Source organism: Phyllostomus hastatus, unplaced genomic scaffold (genome assembly GCF_019186645.2).
Source record: "Phyllostomus hastatus isolate PE091 unplaced genomic scaffold, TTU_PhHast_1.1 phas_scaffold_78, whole genome shotgun sequence".
Lineage (NCBI taxonomy): Eukaryota > Metazoa > Chordata > Mammalia > Chiroptera > Phyllostomidae > Phyllostomus > Phyllostomus hastatus.
Genome location: NW_025334041.1, coordinates 14,703,376 through 14,722,721, shown reverse-complemented (window position 1 = coordinate 14,722,721; position 19,346 = coordinate 14,703,376). Strand labels below are relative to the sequence as shown.

General features: G+C 42.5%; 1 protein-coding gene across 1 annotated transcript in view; it reads right to left on the bottom strand.

Moving 5' to 3' along the window:
* Positions 1-19,346, bottom strand: part of IGF2BP3 (insulin like growth factor 2 mRNA binding protein 3) — a 105,197-nt gene that overhangs the window by 49,729 nt on the left and 36,122 nt on the right. The window contains exon 3 of the mRNA XM_045828454.1: positions 13,841-13,889. Within this exon, the coding sequence (XP_045684410.1) occupies positions 13,841-13,889 (49 nt within the window). The remainder of the gene's footprint in view (positions 1-13,840; positions 13,890-19,346) is intronic.

The window sequence follows — 19,346 nt, the reverse complement described above, 5'->3', positions numbered from 1 at the left end:
ATGTACAATGCTTCTTATGTCTTCTTCAGTGAATGTCTGTTTTTCCCATTACGTGACTGGATACCTTCCGGATACACCTCATATACTGTTAGGCAGAGGTGACCCTTACTCAGTAACAGAGGACACACCAAGTGGACACAGTCCGTAGAAAGTAACTAACACTCTATTGTCTACAACAAAGCTCTGTCTCTAGTAGCAGAAGGAAGCCTGTGAGCAAAGGTCCTCTTATCAAACAAACGTTAGTCAAACAGTCAGGATAAAATCCTAGCATGCAAAAACGAAGCTGTGTCCGATGAAAGACTTGCCCATCTTTAGTTAAGCAAGAAAGAAGCTAGCATAATTCATTAGGTCGTGTCTTTTATCGGGAAAACATGAAGATCATTTGAAATCAGAAATATTTGTTCAGCCGGGCAACTTCGAGTAGTGTTCGCCAATACCGGAATATCGGAAGGGCACAGAACACGCTCAGGTGCGCAGCAGACTCGCTGAGACAGGAGAACGTGGCGGGAATGACGGGTGCAAACCCAGGAGGGCTGAGCATGAATCCACCCTAACGAGGCCGCATCCCGGGGCACAGCCTGCCCTGCAGCACAGCCACAAGGAGCGCTGCTCAACGGTGCGCCTGACTTCTTTGTGACTCATTTCTTCAGCGGCAAGGGTTGAGGCTTTTCTTTCAAAAGAGAATAAGAAATTAAGCTCCCCCCAAACAGGAAGTTGAATTTTAAGCTAAAATACTATCAGAAAGTCTAACCCAAAACACCTAAACTACTTAAAACATTAAAACAAGTAGCAAAGCTGCAAGACAGCTTTCTAAAACATGTGTTCCCTGCTAGTGAAGGGCCCGACATGGCTTTAAAGATTTCTATTTCTTTCAAAAATAAAAATAAATAAATATAACCACCACAAACAGAAAAGGAAACAAAAGCAACAGCATTTAAAAAAAACCTCATGAGACAAACATAGTGATTTCCACTTCAATAGCAGTCAATGACCTAGGACACGAAATTTACATTCCATTTTCTTATGCCCCCCATCCCTGCCTTTCCCCACCCACCCCCCCACGAAAAATGCAGTGAACTATTTAAAAAAAAGTGTTATGGAGTTGAACAGTTTGTGTGAATATTAACCAGCTAGTTCACCCCAGAGTCGGTTCTGGGTCTCGGGTGTCAGGTGTAGTCCCTAACCCAAAAGTCTGGTGTTTCAAATCATAAGTAGACTTGCAGGGTATGTTAGAGGTCATCCTTATTTTTACACATGAGATGACAGAACGACATATAGTTTACATACGGTGGTGGCTAAGAAAGGGGGCTTTAGGTCCGACTGCCCCAAAACAAGCACTATTTCCTTCCTATAGATAGGGCTGCCTGGAAGAAGCGACTGCCGATCCACCCCAGGGCCAATCCATCCCATGCTATTAAAGTTGATCTAAAACTTGAAGGCACAGTAGTCAAGTAAAAAGGGAAATGAGAGCTAGGAATGCGATAATAAGCACATCAAATAAGGGAAAATGGACAATTAAATAAAGGCCTTGTTTAAAACAAAAAAAAACAGGTCTGAAAAATCAATTCATTGCCATCAACCTTACTAAACTAATTTCAATCCGTTTGACAGCCACTTGTGCGCGGGGGAGGGGTGACACAAAACCACCTCAGACAAGAAGGAATCTCACAGGGGGAACACAGAGATCTCTATCTGGGTTTGGGCATGTTCTGAACTGCATCACATTACGTTCTCTGTTTCGCCCAGTGCTTACTGAACACTTCCTTTTGTCCACCAGACAAGGGCCAACTGATAACCGAGGGATCCTGAGAGGACGTCACGGAATGTGCGCTACACATCTAGGAAGAGACCCCAGAAAACGGCAGCCTTTCTCATCCCTGCATGGGAAGAAACTCTAAATAGTAAGGTTATGTTTCGGATAAGACAATGTAGGTCATTTAGCGATGCAAAAAACACAAAAGGGGAATGTGTTCTGAGTACTGAGGCCACACTGCTTTCTGGTTGCTGACGCTACACTTGGAAATAGAATTAAGAGTGCCCTGCCATTCCCAGTGGGTTTACTGCTCTAAACCCCTGCCTGGGGACTTCTCCTTCCCCCACATTAACCCTGAACATCTGGTTCACTAACATCAGAGGTAGCAAGCAACAGGAGAAGAGCAAGAAGCGAAGGTTTTTACAACACCTAAATTTGAAAGGGTCTCTCGTTTGCGTTGCAAACATGTCTGTAGAGCTGAATCACATGGCGTGCCTGGAGAGGGCTGGAAAGCTCTAGGTTCCTTTGCCCATGCCTTACCCTAAGTGTCTCTTCCGTCTGGCTGTACCTGAGTTGTATCCCTTATATAAGTTGGGAATAGCAAAGCAAAGCCCTTTCCTGAGTTCTGAGAGCCAGTCTAGTGAATTATCAACAGGTTGAGGGAGGACATTACAGGACCCCCCAAATTTGTGGTCAGCCAGGTAGAAATAAATTGAGCAGCCGAGACATACCATTGCACCTGCATCCGAGGTGGGGGGCAGTTTTGTGAGGTGGAACCAAGTTCAGCACCAAGCTGAACTTGAAAGAGTGTAGGAATCACGGAAGAAGCTCTGGCTGCCACACAAATGAGAGATGTATTTATCACTTCCTTCTTCTCGGCTGTGCCGAAGACTGCGAGTAAACACTGCTGAAACCAAAGACCTCTCTTTGTATAACCATAAACAATCTGTCTGTGGCTGTTGGTAGTTTAATACAATTCAAACAGAAATGACCGGCTGTTTTCACTAGAAGAGTTAGAAGACTCATTTGCAGATCATGAAAGAAAGTAAGAGCAAGTTAATGTCTCTGCACTAATGCAGAATCTCCAGTTAGCGCTCGGCACTTCTGCAGATGGTTTCCGAGCTGGGAACAGCAAGCAGGAGCCCTCCGTGGTCACCCCTCTTTGGGTGGTTGTGCCTGCCTGTCACCTCCCCCGTTTACACAGGAGAAAGTCCTGGAAATGGTTGACTGGTGGCTGAATCCCCTGCGGGCTGGTGGTACAGGAGAGAACATCAATCCTAAGGACACCGGGTGTCCTGTGGCCAGAAGGCAAAAGGGAGAGGGATACTCAAGGGTGACCTCAAGGCCAAGCCCATGTGACCTAGGCAATATGAAAATTCAGAGGAAACAAAGCAATGACTATAGAGGGAAAGAAATTTGGTTTTAGACACCTTAAGTTCAACGGATAGTTCAGTGAATGTTGACTTAGGAGCAGGAAGCAAAACGAGCAAGGAGAAACGAGTGGCATTTTCAAGAGCAAGAAACAAGAGTCAACAAACAGAGGAATGTTCACACTGGGGAACGGAGAAGCGCGTGTCCGAGAATAACACAGAAGAGCGGCCGCACCCAAGCCCGCGGGGAGAGAAGCTGAGGGCATACCTGTTACGGAGAAAACACACAAGCAAGCAAAGGCTAATGGATTTGGTTGCAAGAGAAGCCTGGTCACACTGTGGTCTCTGAACACCGTTTCCCAAGGAGCCAGGCTCCCTGGAGGAAGGGCTGACTCCCGCCCCCAGAACAGAACACACACAAGATAAACCCGTGACTTCTTGAACCCAAAATCAAGGAAGCTACCAACCACTGAGGTGACGTCAACAGGACATTAGCCCTGTTTTGAAGAAGTTCCAAGGGCTCATGGGTTAGAATAATATAAGTATCAGTGTGAATGATTCCAATAATTCTGAAACCCAAATGTTTAAATTTGTGAGCTCCTAATGACACACACAGAAACTGACTGGCACCCATACTTACAAGGCAGAAAACAAACGGAAAGAATCAAGCATGTTTCCTGTCTCAAACTTTACCTCTAGTGATCAAATCACCGACAAGGACAAGTTCCTCTTTACAAATGCACTGAACCTAATAAATGTGGACCTTGCATGATTAGAATAGTACCGTCCCACAAGCACACGGTAATGGCTCTAAGCAAGGATCAAAGGCATTTCACAGCACAAACACTATATTACATTGTGTACCTCCTGATGGAGGAACACATGACCACCTATTACCTTGTCCCGTCCAAACAAAGTGAACTTGAGTTTGACCCTAGTCCCAGAAGGGTCAGAGGAACATGCTATAGGATCACACGTGAATGCAACTCAGCAAACTAAGAGTGGGGAACATTCTACACAGCATGTAAACACACTTCAACAAACACTCTGCACACACAAAAACGTGGGGTGGGGGAACCTATTGATTAAACAGCGTAGAAAAGATCTTGTTTAGATCCTGACTCCAACAAAAACATTTTTTTAAATTGATGTAATCAAGGATGTGAATGATCTGATTTGGTATTTGAGAGTTACTATTAATTTAACATGGGAATTTTTAAAAGAGACTATTAGGGGTTCAATTGTGCCCCCCCAAAAAAGTCATGATGAGCCCTGGTTGGAGTGGCTCAGTGGAATGAGTGCTGATCTGCAAACCGAAAGGTCACCTGTTCGATTCCCGGTCAGGGCACATGTCTGGATTGTGGGCCAGGTCCCCAGTTGGGGGCGTGAGAGAGGTAACCAGTCGACCTATCTCTCACACAGCGATGTTTCTTTCTCTTTCTCCCTCCCTTCTCCTCCGTCTAAAAAAAATAACATTTAAAAAAAAACAAAAAACGTCATGATGAAACATCTCAGACTGACCGTATTTGGAGGTAGGGTCTTTACGGAGATGATCAAGTTAAAATGAGGTCATTCAGATGGGCCCAAATCCAATACAACTGGCGTCCTTAGAAAAAGGAGAAATGTAGATGCACACACACAGAGTGCCAAAGACTGGAATTACAGTGCTGTATGGCGAGGAACCATCAGAAGAGAGTGGTCTTGAATAGACCCTTCCGGCAGGGCCCTCGGGGCAGGGGTGGGGACCGCAGGTGCCAACACCTTGTAATCAGACGCCCAGCCTCCAGAACTGCCAGACGAAAACTCCTGCTGTTGAAGCCACCCTCTTCGTGGTGTCTTGTTACAGCAGCCCTAGCAAACTAATACAGACACATCTTCTAGAGATACATACTGAAGTATTTACTAAATGAAGGAATGTGTCTGGAATTTGCTTCAAAATAATGCACAAAAGGGGGAAGAGGGGTAGGGTGAAAAACAAAACAAGACTCCCTGATCATAATGACTGAAACTGAGTGTCATCTTAGCCTATTTTTGTTTATGCTTTATATTTTCATAATAGAAGGGTTATACAAAGGGCACGGAGACCTTGAGATGACCATCTCAGGAAAAACATGGAAGCACGGGACAAATGTCCAGGCCTCACAGTGCGAGGGCACGGTAAACACCAGGGGCAGAAATACGTTCACATACAGCTCCTAGGAAAGCTCTGGTATTCCCCACATGCCTTTCACCAGATCTTGTCTAATGAGGCAAAGGCTGACCTGTCCCAGAGCAAAGACTCACAGAGAACTCTACTGACCACGGTTCTCTGAAAGGAAGAGTTTACCAACAACTTCCTCACGTAATCTGTCCCAGTCCATTCACTACTCGTGACCACATTATTTCCTCCAGACCTGGGAAGGATCCAGTTTCTATTGGGTTCACTGTCAAACTCTCGGGGGCGGTGTCGAAAGCAAATAAATGATGATAATTACAAGAACTAGAAACTTGCCTTTTAGGGAAAGTTTTCTGTTTGAGTAACACAAGCAGGAACAGAAACGCTACCACTTTCCGTCTGTGTGACCCTGGCCAAGTTATTTCACCTCTGCGTACCTCGGTGGCCTCATCTGCATAGAGGGAACAGGGGGCTGATGTGAAGAGAAAAGGGTTAATGCAGCACCCAGCACACAGGTACACTTACTCACGTCAGCTATTTATAAACCAGGCTCGGAGTGAGGCGTGGTGAAGAAGGATCACCTATCGGCATCGATGGTCTCCCTAAACGGTCTATTATATCCCCTCTGAATTATTTGGTTGAGATCGACTACCTCTAACAACTATTCACTCAAATTCACTGATGTCACAGTGATTCTCTGAGTCCCACAGAACCTCCCCAGAGGATGCCCGGGGAACCATCAGGCAAGGTTACGCTACCTCGGACCAGCTCTGCCTTTATCTGTGTCCATACACCAGGCTTCAGCCATACCATCATCTTTGAAAAGTTTCAAAAGCACCCACCCAGAACACTTTCATCAGTTACTACTTTCTTTATAACTCCAAGCTGTCCTACTGCAGAAGGTAACATATAAATGGGTTATTTCTAATATTAACATCTATGCCTCCGGTGAGTTCTTGTTCAAGCCCAGGTTAATGCCAACCCCACTGCTCCTACAGATGCCTTTTTCTGTTTGATTGAGTTAAAGCACCTCATATTGTTAACATTATTTTTTTTAAAGATTTTATTTAGTTCTTTTAGAGATAGAGGAAGGGAGAGAAAGAAAGGGAGGGAAACATCAATGTGTGCTTGCCTCTTGAGTGCCCCCACCACCACCAGGGACCCAGCCCACAACCCAGGCATGTGCTCTGACTGGGAATTGAACCAGCAACCCTTTGGTTCCCAGGCCAGAGCTCAATCCACTGAGCCACACCAGCCAGGGCATATTGTTAACTTTACATTGTCAATAATATTTAAATGCTTTGGTTTCACCCAACTTCTGTTGCACAGTAGTTCACACATTCATCATGAGCCAAACAGTATCTGACCAGAGTGCCGCCAGGAATTAGCACGTAGAAAATGCAAATGAGTGACAGTTCCTTCCCTTAAAAATATCAACATCCTCGATTCCCAGTCAGGGCACATACCTGGGTTGCAGGCCATGACCCCCAGCAACCGCACATAAATAAATAAGTAAAATTTAAAATATATGTATCAACATCCATCAGGGACTTCACCTGACAGATCCCATGCCTGGGATCCCATGACAGATCCATGCCCTTGCCTGGACCTCTTCCGTTGGAAGTCATTCCACCACCTCCTCTTCTCCGAAACGGTCTCCTAACTCTCAGCACACAGCCATCCCGAGCGGTACCACGAGGACCCTCCCTGAACTAAAAGGTCCTGCACAATTAACACCCCCTTTTTTATTACCAAGTCTTTGATTACAAAAGCATAAGCATGTGATTCTGTAACATAACAATATCACACTCAAGTACACCATATAACATTTTACGTGAAATGTTCCAATTAAAACTATAAGGTTTTTTTTTAAGATTGTATTTATTTATTTTTAGAGACAGAAGGGGGAGAGGGAGAGAGAGAGAGAGAAACATCAATGTGCGGCTGCTAGGGGTCATGGCCTGCAACCCAGTCATGTGCCCTGACTGGGAATCGAACCTGCGACACTTGGGTTTGCAGCCAGCACTTGATCCACTGAGCTACGCCAGTCAGGGCAAAACTATAAGTTTTTACACCCATATATATTACCCTACCAACCACACTCAATGCAGGCCTTACTTCTGGTGAGCGCTGTATTTTACATGAACTATGCTCCTGTCTTGTCTTCTCCCCAGACTAGATCTCATGGCATCACTACTTTCTTGCTTACTTCCTTATTTCTAAATAAAAACTCTTTCGGTTTCCCGTCTGCCAGAGCCTACCTTAATGATACTGCTATTTCTACTTCCTAGTACAGCCAGTGAAGGGCTCCTATAATTACCTTACTATATTCAGAGTCCATAGGGAAAGAAAATAACAGACTTCACGGAGATGTTACCAGTTTTAAGAAGCTGTTATTAACCTCTTAGAAATCTCTGACCTCTTCAACTCACCCTCCTTCAGCATTCTTCTCAGCGTAATGTGGATCACATCATTCCTCCATTGTAAGTACATGCCTCATCTCACAAGGAAATGCCCATTTAAGGAGGTTTCCACCTTATTTGTTAAGAATGCAACTTTCATTATGGTCTGAAATGTGGGCATCTTTCTAAAGCTTTAGCCCTTCTTCCAAAGATGGCGGCACTGGAATGCCAATCTCCACGCGGTGCTCTGCGGGTGTACGTCTACAGTGCTCCATTTGTATAAGGTCACCAGTTATAGGATTAGAGACCGTCCAAACGACCTTACTTTAACTTGATTATCTCCATAAAGACCCTATCTCCAAATACTGTCACAATCTGAGCTATTTCCTCGTGACACTCCTCACCACCAAACTACAAAGGAATAAATGTCTCTCAATCATGGTTTTCTAATATTCCCTTTGCCCTAAAAGTCAACTTTCTCCAAACCGGTTACCAGGAGCTGGGTTCAAAACTAACAAGCCAAACCCTGAAGCGTTTCTGTTAGGGCGATCCTTTGCCCCTATGAAAGAAGTGCCTTTTAAGATTTCCTGTAAAATCCACTTCCTTCCAAAAATTGCTTCAAGCTCATATAGAAGCACCAAAAAGACCTTTAAAAGAAATTATTTAGGGTAACTCTGCTCTGAGGGGGAAAAAAAACCCAACAATATATTATGCTGCAGTTTCCAACTTGTAGCTTTGGGTTTTTATTTTTAGTATACTGGTTACATGCTTTTTTTAGTATACTGGTGACTTGCTCTAGTATACTGGTTACGTTCATGAGCTGGTCTACGTCAAGAACCAGAGACCAACTCACGGATGTCAGAGGGCTAGATGCAAACTGGGGATGCTCTAGTTGCGAGGAGCCGACCCCCACCCACCCTTGTTCTCCTCTGTGGCCAGCCCGGAAGACAGCTGCTGCTTCCCTTCGTCAGTCACACCAGACCACACACGTGGCAGAAACGGGTCTGACGCTGCACAAACCTCCTCCGAGTTCCTTCCCAAGACACTCAGCTGCTCAGCTCAACAAAGTCCAAGAAAAACTGGATACCCAGTCCTTGAGGTAAAGCCAACACACATTCGCAGTCTCCCACCAGGACTGGGATGTTCAAGTATGCATTCCCCGTAAGTATCTGTCCGCCCACATGGTCAAATCTTTGCCCGAAAATGCAGTGGCTCTAGGCATGCGCGGTGTGTCGGGCCCTGGCAGGCGCAGAACCTTGTGACGCAGAGGACTAACTCGTGCTGCAGCTCAGACTGTGCACGCAGGAAACTCTCCAGAAACATCATTCGACTTTTACTGCCTGACCCCAAAATGAGAACTGAACTCTATGACACTTCATTTGCATTATTTATGGATCTTACACTTCTTTCCGAGAGGGTAGCCCATCTGACATTTTGTGAGTACTTTTTAGGAATTCTGATTATTTTGATGAGAGAGCAGTAGTAAGACAGTAAGGGTAGAAAAGCCTCTCTTAAAGAAATTCTTCCCTAAGGCCTTGGAAATTTATTTTTTAAATGCAGAAAAATATTCTTTAAATTTAGAAAATGGGGCCCCATCTGAGACATCGAAGAAGGTTTTACCAAAAAGTGTTCTCAAAGGCTCCATCACTGCCTCACCGCGGTGCTGTCTGTCTGCCCAAGAGGATGTCCCCTCCCGTCCTCATCCCAGCAGCCCACCTTTCGGGCACCCGAGGACCCAGGTGCACCAGCCATCAGGACTGTTCACAGGCAAGCCCCTCCAGGTCTAGTCGCGTCTCCTCTTCAAGCACCTCGTGCAAGGGGGTGGCAGCTGGACAAGAGAGCTTCTTCGGTCTCCCGTCTACACCCCACATATTTGGAGGAAAACAAACTGCCTAATTCTCCGACAGCAGGTCCTTCAAAAGTTCGTCTCCCCATATCCCTATCTGCCCAAAACACTTGAGTGAAACGTTTAGCCAGCCCAGTGCCCACAGGTGCTTTCTCACCATCTAAAACGCAATGTTTAGAACAAAGCAGAAACAGAGGCATGGATACACGGAGCAGACTGACAGCTGTCGGTGCAGGGGAGTGGGGGCTGGAGGAAGGTGAAGGGACTAGCCAAGAACATACATGTCTAACCCATGGTCACAGATGACAGTGTGGTGACGGCCAGAGGGCAGGGGAAGCAGGGGCTGGGAGGAGGGGGATAGAGGAGGGGGTAGGGAATGTGGACACCTGCAAGTGTCAACAATAAAAATAAAGGGGGAAAAAAGTGCAACTTAAAAAAAAATCAGTTAACCCCTGTTAGATATACGCAGCATTCAAGAAGAAAAGAATCCTCTCATATCATTCGGCAATATATGGTGGAATGAAGAGACTATAAATAACAAATGAATACAAATATAAAAAGAGCATAGTGAAATAAAGATAACAATCCAGCCACAGATCTTATAAAATGCCACAGTCTGTTCCATTAGTGTTCCTGCCACAGTCCCAGACTCTGTCACCCTCCGGTGATGTCACAGAAAATGACTTACTGGAGGAGTGGCAGGGCAGGGGAGGACTTTCCATTTCTGGGCTGGAAGTCTGGCTGGACATTAAGCTCTCAGTTCCAAACCCACCTTCCGACTTTTCAGTACAGGGCTGGCCCTCCTTGGCTCCTTTGCCAGTGGCCCCCTGCTGGCTTCTGCTGATAGAAGGCACTAGAGGGAAACTGCAAGGCAGGAGTGCAAGAGATGGGACTCGCTCTTTCCCGTCTACCCGCCATCCCTACCAGCATCATTCTATCAGCAGTGGCTTTCTAGCCAGTTTTATCACCTTCCAGCCAGTTTTAGCCCCTCATCCCAGGTACCAGCCACAGCCAGGGAGCATCCCTCACTCAGAGGGTCACCGACTCGGTCCTCAGGGGTGGTGGCTGCTCCCTGCAGCACCTCAGTGATTCTCCACATTAACTTCCCCCTGGTGAAACGCCTGGTGCTTTCCGTGCTCCAGGCTGGATCTGACTGAGACAAGAACAAGGTCAAGAGGGGGCAAGCGTGCTGTTTGTGTTATAGCTGAAATGTAGCGTGCACTTCCACGTACCAAGCACTGTTTTAAGGGCTTGCATGCATAATCCTATTAATGTTCAGACACCCAATGAGGTGGCTGCTGTCATCACCCCATGTTAGTGATGAGGAAAATGAAGCTCAGAGAATTTTTAAAACCCATTCAGAGATCACACAACTAGAAAGTCATGCAGCTGGGATACAACTTTGAGTCTGACCCCAAGGCCACCTACTTCAAAGGGCTGTTTACACAGTTCACAAATAACTTACTGTAACTGGCTTTTTTGTTTTCCTAATAAGTCTAAGTCCATAACAGTCTCCTTCCCTTCTAACAAGCCACCACTTGGTTAGTAAAACAGTATTGTTCGTCCTGTGGAATGTCCCATACTCTGGACCTGGCAGGTGTTTCTCGGTGGCACAATTTAAGTTGTGCCTCTATCTTCCATTTGTACTGTAAATTCAAAGTTAGGATGAAAGTGAATCCAGTCAAATCTCTATATTTTTAAATATGTTTATTGATTTTATAGAGAGAGGAAAGGACCGAGAGAAAAAAAGAACCAGCAATGTGAGAGAGAAACATCGATCGGTTGCCTAGGTATGTGTCCTGACCAGGAATCGAACCCCCAACCCTTTTGGTGCACAGGACAACACTCTAACCAACCGAGCCACACCGGCCAGGGCTCAAACCTCTACATTTTAGACTAGAATATTTCACCCATGTCCACGTATTTCCTATTGCATCAAATCAGTTGGCGCCTAATGTCCCATTTCCCCACGTTCAGGGATTCTAAGATTAATCAGTGGGTTCAAAGTCTAATCCCTCCAACATAAAGGGAGTCTAGACCTGTAAGTGCAGAGTCATCACTGCCTGAGATAAGGCTTTGGCACGCAACAGCCGGCACACTCAGCGTGTACATAGAAGTTACACACAGTGACTTGTCTCAAAAAGGAAATTCAAGTGTTCGAGGCAAGAAAGCATCAACGCTAGCTTGTCCTACCTGGACAAGCCCTCGGTCAATTTTCTTGTTGATCAACACCGCAAACAATCATTTAAAAAATTTTAAAGAGGTGAAAGTCAAGACTTTCAAAGTCTAGTTCCAAACTTGTAGAATTCTGTGTATTCTTGCTTAATTATTTGAATCCTGTGTGCCCATGGTTGCCCACCTGAAAAAATGGAGATAATGCCACCTACTTCACCTTACCTCAAAGGACCGTGGCGAGGATAAAATGAAATATAAAAGTGAGATGTGGCAAATAAAGATTTAGGCTCATAAGTGAGGTTACATTTTACCCTGAGTAAGAATGCAATCAACTTAAAGCTTGAAAAGCCACCAAAAATACAACAAACTAAATGCTTGAGAAGCCACTGCAATCTAAATTTGAAGAGATACTATGAATGAATTAAAAGGAAATTGCCACTTGCCTGTATCTGACACACTAGCAATGTTTAAGTGGCGTGCACAAGAATTTCTAAAACATGCCACACCTGACTGTTTAGTCAGGGGCACTGGCCTCTTTCCCCTGAGATTGTCAAATTAAAAAATGACAACAGCCAATACAACTATATCTGTCCAGCATGAGTAAATCAAAATTATACTTTTTTTGGTGAGATCAGGAAAAAATATATTTTCGATGTGCTGCAGAATTTTTTTTTTTTTAAGATTTTATTTATTTATTTTTTTTTAGAGAGGGAAGGGAGGGAGAGAGAGAGAGAGAGAGAGAGAGAAACATCAATGTGCGGTTGCTGGGGGTTATGGCCTGCAACCCAGGCATGTACCCTGGCTGGGAATCGAACCTGGGACACTTTGGTTCCCAGCCCACGCTCCATCCACTGAGCTACGCCAGCCAGGGTGTGCTGCAGAATTTTAGTAATTAGTTTGTGTGCCATGAGATGAAAGAGGTTCAAAATCACTGTGATGTACTACTGCTACTCTAGTAATTCACTTACTTAAAATTGACTGCTACCATTTGACAATTTCATTGAAAGCTACAATACAGAAGCAGAAAAATCCTATCTAACATAGCCCGTGTTAAAACAAAGGGATCAAATCACAACACTTGATTTGGGGACCCATCCTCCAAGGTACACAATTCCCTAAACAAATGTTAATCTAAAACAGAAAAATACATTAAGCTTAACTTTATTTATACTGTTTCCATCTATAAAAATATACTTTTGATATATTACATAGCTTGAAATATATTCAAGCTTATACCAAAGACCCAATTCCTCCTACAAAAAATTAAACTCAGTGAGTAATATTGTTCTGAATATAAATGCTGTGTAAAATATTCTGAGCATAAATAGTTTGTTACCAACTGGGCCCTTGGAAAATCAGACTTCAGACCAACTTACCACAACTCACCACCAAGGAAACCTTTTAACCATACTCTGCATTTTGATGAATGTTCGGGTTTAGTGACTCATCAAATGTCATTTTAGAAGATGAATGTGAATCACAGCAAGCTAGTTACTCTTGATTTTTGTATTAAAAATACAGAAGAGCTGAGCAGTCTTCCCTGCACCCTCTTCTCAAGGTAGGTTTTAAGTACTTTCAGGTTCCGTCATCTGGAAGAGTCAACAAATATGTTCCTTTATCTTTTCGACCACTGGTGTCTCAAATTTCTTCCATGACATCATGATCATGCTTTGAAAATTGCTGACACAGGCTAATCAATCATGCTAAATGTTTAGTTTGTGTTTCTATCCACAGTCTCCACAGTGCCACCATCTGAGCAACAGAAAGTGGAGTAACGTTTTCAAGCAAAGCATAGGGAGCAGGTATTTGTCTTTCAAAAAATTTCTCAAGGAGGGAACTTCACACCTTAAATACAATTGGCAAGCTCATCAGAAAGATCTCAAAGATTCTGTTGGGATGCGATGGAATGAGGAAGATTACCCAAGTAGCTTCGTCAAATTTTTTTTAAGTATTTCAAAGAGCAATTTTTTAAAGATACAGTGTACGCTTACAAAGAAAAGCCCACAGCAATACACAAACCTTGAGAGAGAAAAACCTTGTGTCCTAGCATTAAGAGCTGGGAGAAGGAGAAAAACTTTTGGAAGAACTAACAACAGGCTTCAATACTAAAATCTTAATTTTAAATATAGAAATTCTTACCTCCCACTGTAAGTGAGGCGGGATATTTCGTATCTGAAGTTTCCGAATCCTGCAGAAGAATTAAAATGTTTTTTAAAAGGAAAAAAAAACACATAAAAGCAAAAGACATTAACAGCCAACGTGGATGTTTAGAAACTCCTTAGAACATTAATTTTATACTACCTACAAAGCAATATATAGTAAAAAAAAAATGCAGCCCAAGAATTCAAAAAAGAGACAAATTTAGCCGCAGAGCGCACAATGGGATCATCTGGAGACCCAGCACCATCAGGTTGTTGTGGCTTATTTTCAAAGCCACTAAAATGGGCATGTGGGATGTTTGCGACACATTTCATCTGATGACTGTATCCTAAGTTCAAACCTTTAGCCTCAAGCTAAGCATTGCAGGACACAAAGCCTTAGTGCAGAACGTTCTTGCTCCAAGATTGCAGCCCAGTGGGTTCGCGGATAAAATTCAGGAACGTGGATGAGAGACCTGGGCGTGGGGCAAATCCTACACTTATTTTCACTAGCCCCTGAAATGCAGCACCTTTTTTTTTCAATTATAAATGCTGGCATAAACCACAGTAGAATTACACTACTTGGAATTTTCACATCCACATAAATTGGTTCTTTTCATATCATATTAAGCTGTTGTTGCAGATCTTTAAATATCATCTACACTCATTACTCTGAAATTTAGATGTGTTGCTAGAACTTGTTATTTATTATGTTTAGAAGCACATGTTACTATGAGTTTTAACATTTTGCTAACTATATTTCAAAATAATTGATTTCCTCATAATCCTGTGGGTTTTATTTTACGCATTTAAAAGCTTCCTCAAAGAGGCCCTGGCCCGGTAGCTCGATTGGTTAGAGGCCAAGGTTGCAGGTTCAATCTCCAGTCAGGGCACATTCAAAAAGCAACCAATGAATGCATCAGTAAGTGGAACAAAAAACCAATGTTTCACCCTCTGTCTCCCCACCTCCTTCTATCTAAAATCAATAAAATAAAAATAATTTTAAAAAATAAAAATAAAAAATAAAAACATCTTGAGAGATGACCATAAATTTCAAGCTATCAAAGGTGTCTTCAGTATAGAAACCTTTTTTTAAAAAAAACACCTTATTTCAAATGCCCACATATCTAAATATGCTTATATAGTACACTATTGTATATAATAATATCTATTGCACATGTGCGTACACACACACACACACACACACACACCCTCTTTATACCCCTTCTTGAACACTGTCAGAGACAGGAAGGAGAGGAGGGGAAAGGAAGGGAAGGGAGGGGAGGGGAGGGGAGGGGAGGAACAATAATTATATGAGATTATAGTATAGAAGATGCCACACACCAATCAACCCTGTAGAAGGCAAAGAAATTTATAGACAACTAGCTATTAAAAAAAAGAAAAGAAAAAAAGACCAGTGGTTAGGCTTGACATCTCAAGTGAAATAAATTACTTAACTTGTAGAATAGAGCCACAGTTGGTTTTCCTTTCCAGGTCAAATAATCCACTTATTTTAAAGTCCCACAGCAAAACACCCCCTCAGACAAGATTCGTAGCCCAGTCAGTTTGTCCCTGTTATTCCCCCAAAGCATGGGAACAAATAACTACTACCACAGACACTACCTGTCCCTTAGGACACTCTGAAGAATATGCAGATTAACCAAAATCAGGCACATCCTGTTTGTAATCATAAAATGGAGAAAGAAGAAGCATTCTCACATTATTTTTGACACAAGAAAACAAAGTGTAATCATCAGGAGCAATATACCAAAGAGACAGAGAGAATGTCAATGTATGAAAAAAAAAGATTTTAAACACCACCTAATTCTCAGAATTTACATATGAAATGCTAGTGTGGGGTTTGTCTCAAAATAACTTATGTGCTACCAGTTGTAAAAGCTACAGCACATGCACGATGGCTCCGCTTTTGTATAAGGTTTCATATTTTTTACAAAAGCCTTAAAAATATACCCTAACACAAGGGTTTTTAACACAGAGATTTCAAAACTGTTGTGTATATATACATATATGTTCATGTATATATATAGCTTTAGCTAGCAGAAAAGCTACTCACATTGCGTAAATATTTACCCTGGGTAACCAAGGAAGCCAGAATTACTACACACATGCAAGTACTAATCTGTCTGATCAAACATCTGACCCAGTAAGAATGAGCAGCACAGTGTTAAGAAACTAAGCATTCATCCCCACTGGACTCGTTCTTCTGGCTATGTATTACCGAAAAATGTCCCTGAAAGTACAAATGTAAATGTACATACAGAGAGCTGGTCAACTAGCAGGTAATTATTCACATTACAAAAACAAATAATCCACCTCACAGGACTCCCAATAAATTCTTTAAATGGAATACCATCTTTCGTACATCAGAAGTATTCCATTAGACAGCTAACTCACAGTTATTAACAACCACACCTAAAACAAAAACAAAAGCAAACTAAGCAAACAACTAGAAGGGAACAGAACCACAGAAATGGAGATCACATGGAGGGTTAGCAACAGGGGAGTGAGAGGAGGAGATGGGGGGAAAGGTACAGAGAGTAAGTAGCATAGATGGTAGGTAGAAAATAGACAGGGGGAGGGCAAGAATAGTATGGGAAATGTAGAAGCTAAAGAACTTATAAGTATGACACATGGACATGAACTAAAGGGGGGAATGTGGATGGGAGGGGGTGGGCAGGGTGGAAGGGAGTGAAGAGGGGTAATGGGACAACTGTAATAACATAATCAATAAAATATATTTTTAAAAAAGAAAAAAAGAAGTAATCCATTAACAATGTTTCCCAATGCATTCTGCAAAGTGTGCACCCAATGCCCATTTACTGATTAGAACTTATTCCAGAATAATTATTTTCCTTAAATGACTGTCCAGTTTCATGATCTGATTCTCTCAAGTTTCATTTTAGACAAACATTAGAAATGTTTTCATACAGTTAGTGTTAGGACATCAAAAATTTTTCTTTCTACAGAGGTACTATAATGTATACACCTGAAATTTATGTTATTAATCAATGTTACCCCAATGAGTTTAATTTTAAAAATGCTAAAAACATGTAGAAATACACTCAATAACACTAAAAACAGAAGCAGTGCAAATTAAAACAATATTGAAATAAAAAAGATTGTGGGGGTGGGGGTATAATAAGGAAAAATGGTAATGGAAAAAATATGATAAAAACATTACTTTAAAAAATTGTTCTTTCCCACTTGTCCATTAACTCATCCTAAACTCTCAGTTTCAACTCTGGCTCCTAACCCCATACTCCACTCTTATCAGTCAGTACAAGAGTCAAAATGCTCTAAGTTGGCCCTGGCTGGGGTAGCTCAGTGGATTGAGTGCGGGCTGCAAACCAAAGGGTCGCCAGTCAGGGCACATGCCTGGGTTGAGGGCCAGATCCCCAGTACAGGGCATGTGAGAGGCAACCACACATTGATTATTTCTCTCCTTCTCTTCCCCTCTCTCTAAAAATGAATAAATAATTTTTTTTTAAATGCTCCGAGTTACAAGGGACTAAACAAAGGCATGAATTCTAACCATCCCATACCTAAACACAAACTCCCGACCTGGGAAGTACTAGAGAAAAATCAACCTGACTCCGCTGTACTTACTGATTTAGCTGTAAACAACTAAAACACCATCACCTCTTCTCCGAGTGCCCCTTTCTTGTATGAGTTTTTAGAATTCAGTTACATCTAGGTTTGATGCTAAATACTTAAGAACTGACAAACCAGACTCCCAGACAAAATGGAGGCACAGACAGACACTGTATGCCTCCTCACGCAACCACAGAGAGAATTCCAACTATTCCTCAAAACAAGTAACTACTGGAACCATCAGAAAATTGAGTGGTACGGAATTCTGACTATCAAGGATTTAAAGAAGCCACATCATCCAAACAAGAGTCAAAGTAGCTCTACCTAATACACAGAAATAAACACAGGGAGGCTGCTGAATTGAGGAGACAAAGAAATACAGCCCAAATGAAAGAACAGAACAAAACCAGAGAAAAAGAGCTAAATGAAATGGAGATAAATAACCTGTCAGATGCAGAGTTCAAAACACTGATGATCGGGGTGCTCAAAGAACTCACTGAGTACAGCAAAAATGTAAGGGAAGAAAAAAAAAGGTTACACTAAGTCAAATGAAAAATCTACAGGGAACCAACAGTGGAGAGGATGAAGCTGAGAATCAAACCAACCACTTGGAAAACAAGGAAGGAAAAAGCATTCCATCAGAAGAGCAGGAAGAAAAAAGAATTTAAAAAACAAAACGATGATAGGTTTAGGAACCTCTGGGACAACTTTAAATGTGCCAACATCTGAATCACAGGGGTGCCAAAAGGAGAAGAGGAAGAGCAAGAATTTGGAAGCTTATTTGCGAAAATAATGAAGGAAAACTTGCCTAATTTGGTGACAGAAATAGACATACAAGCCCAGGAAGCACAAAGAGTCCCAAACAAGTTGGATCCAAAGGGAATCACACCAAGACACATCATCATTAAAATGCCAAAGGTTAAAGATAAAGAGAATGTTAAAAGCAGCAAGAGAAAGGCAGAGAGTTATCTACAAACGAGTTCCCATAAGACTATTAGCTGATTTCTCAAAAGAAACTTTGCAGGCAAAAAGGGACTGGCAAGAAGTATTCAAAGTGATGAAAAGCAAGGACCTACAACCTAGATTACTCTATCCAGCAAGGCTATCATTTACAATGGAAGGGCAGATAAAGTTCTTCCCAAACAAGGTAAAGCTGAAGGAGTTCATAGTCACTATTTAAGAAAAAGAAGATAAAAACTATGAATATTAAAAGGGCAACAAGTTCACAACTATCAATAACTGAATCTAAAAAAATAAAGTGAACAACCAGAACAGGAACAAAATCATAGGTATAGAGATCATGTGGGGGGTTATCAGCTGGGAGGGGGAAGGGAGAAAATGGGGGAAAAGGTGCAGGGATTAAGAAGCATAATTGGCAGGCACAGAATAGACAGGGTGATGTCAAGAATAGTATAGGAAATGAAGCCCTGGCTGGCATAGCTCAGTGCATTGAGTGCAGGCTGCGAACCAAAGTGTTGCAGGTTCGATTCCCAGTCAGGGTACATGCCTGGGTTGCAGGCCATGACCCCCAGCAACCACACATTGATGTTTCTCTCTCTAAATATAAATAAATAAACTCTTTAAAAAAAAGAATAGTATAGGAAATGGAGAAGCCAAAGAACTTACATGTGTGACCCATGGACATGAAATAAGGGGGGTAAACATAGAGGGGAGGGGGGTACCGGGCAGAGGGGGGCAAAGAGAGAAAAAGTGGGACAACTGTAACGGCATAATCAATACAATATATTTAAAAAGAAAAAAAAATTGATAAAATGTATACTGGTGTTTGTTTCTACTCTATGATTACCAAATCATTAAAACTCAATTTAATTATCAGGAAGTTGGTGCGTCACCTCCTCCTAACACACAGAGTAGCAGGAACAGGACACAGGCTC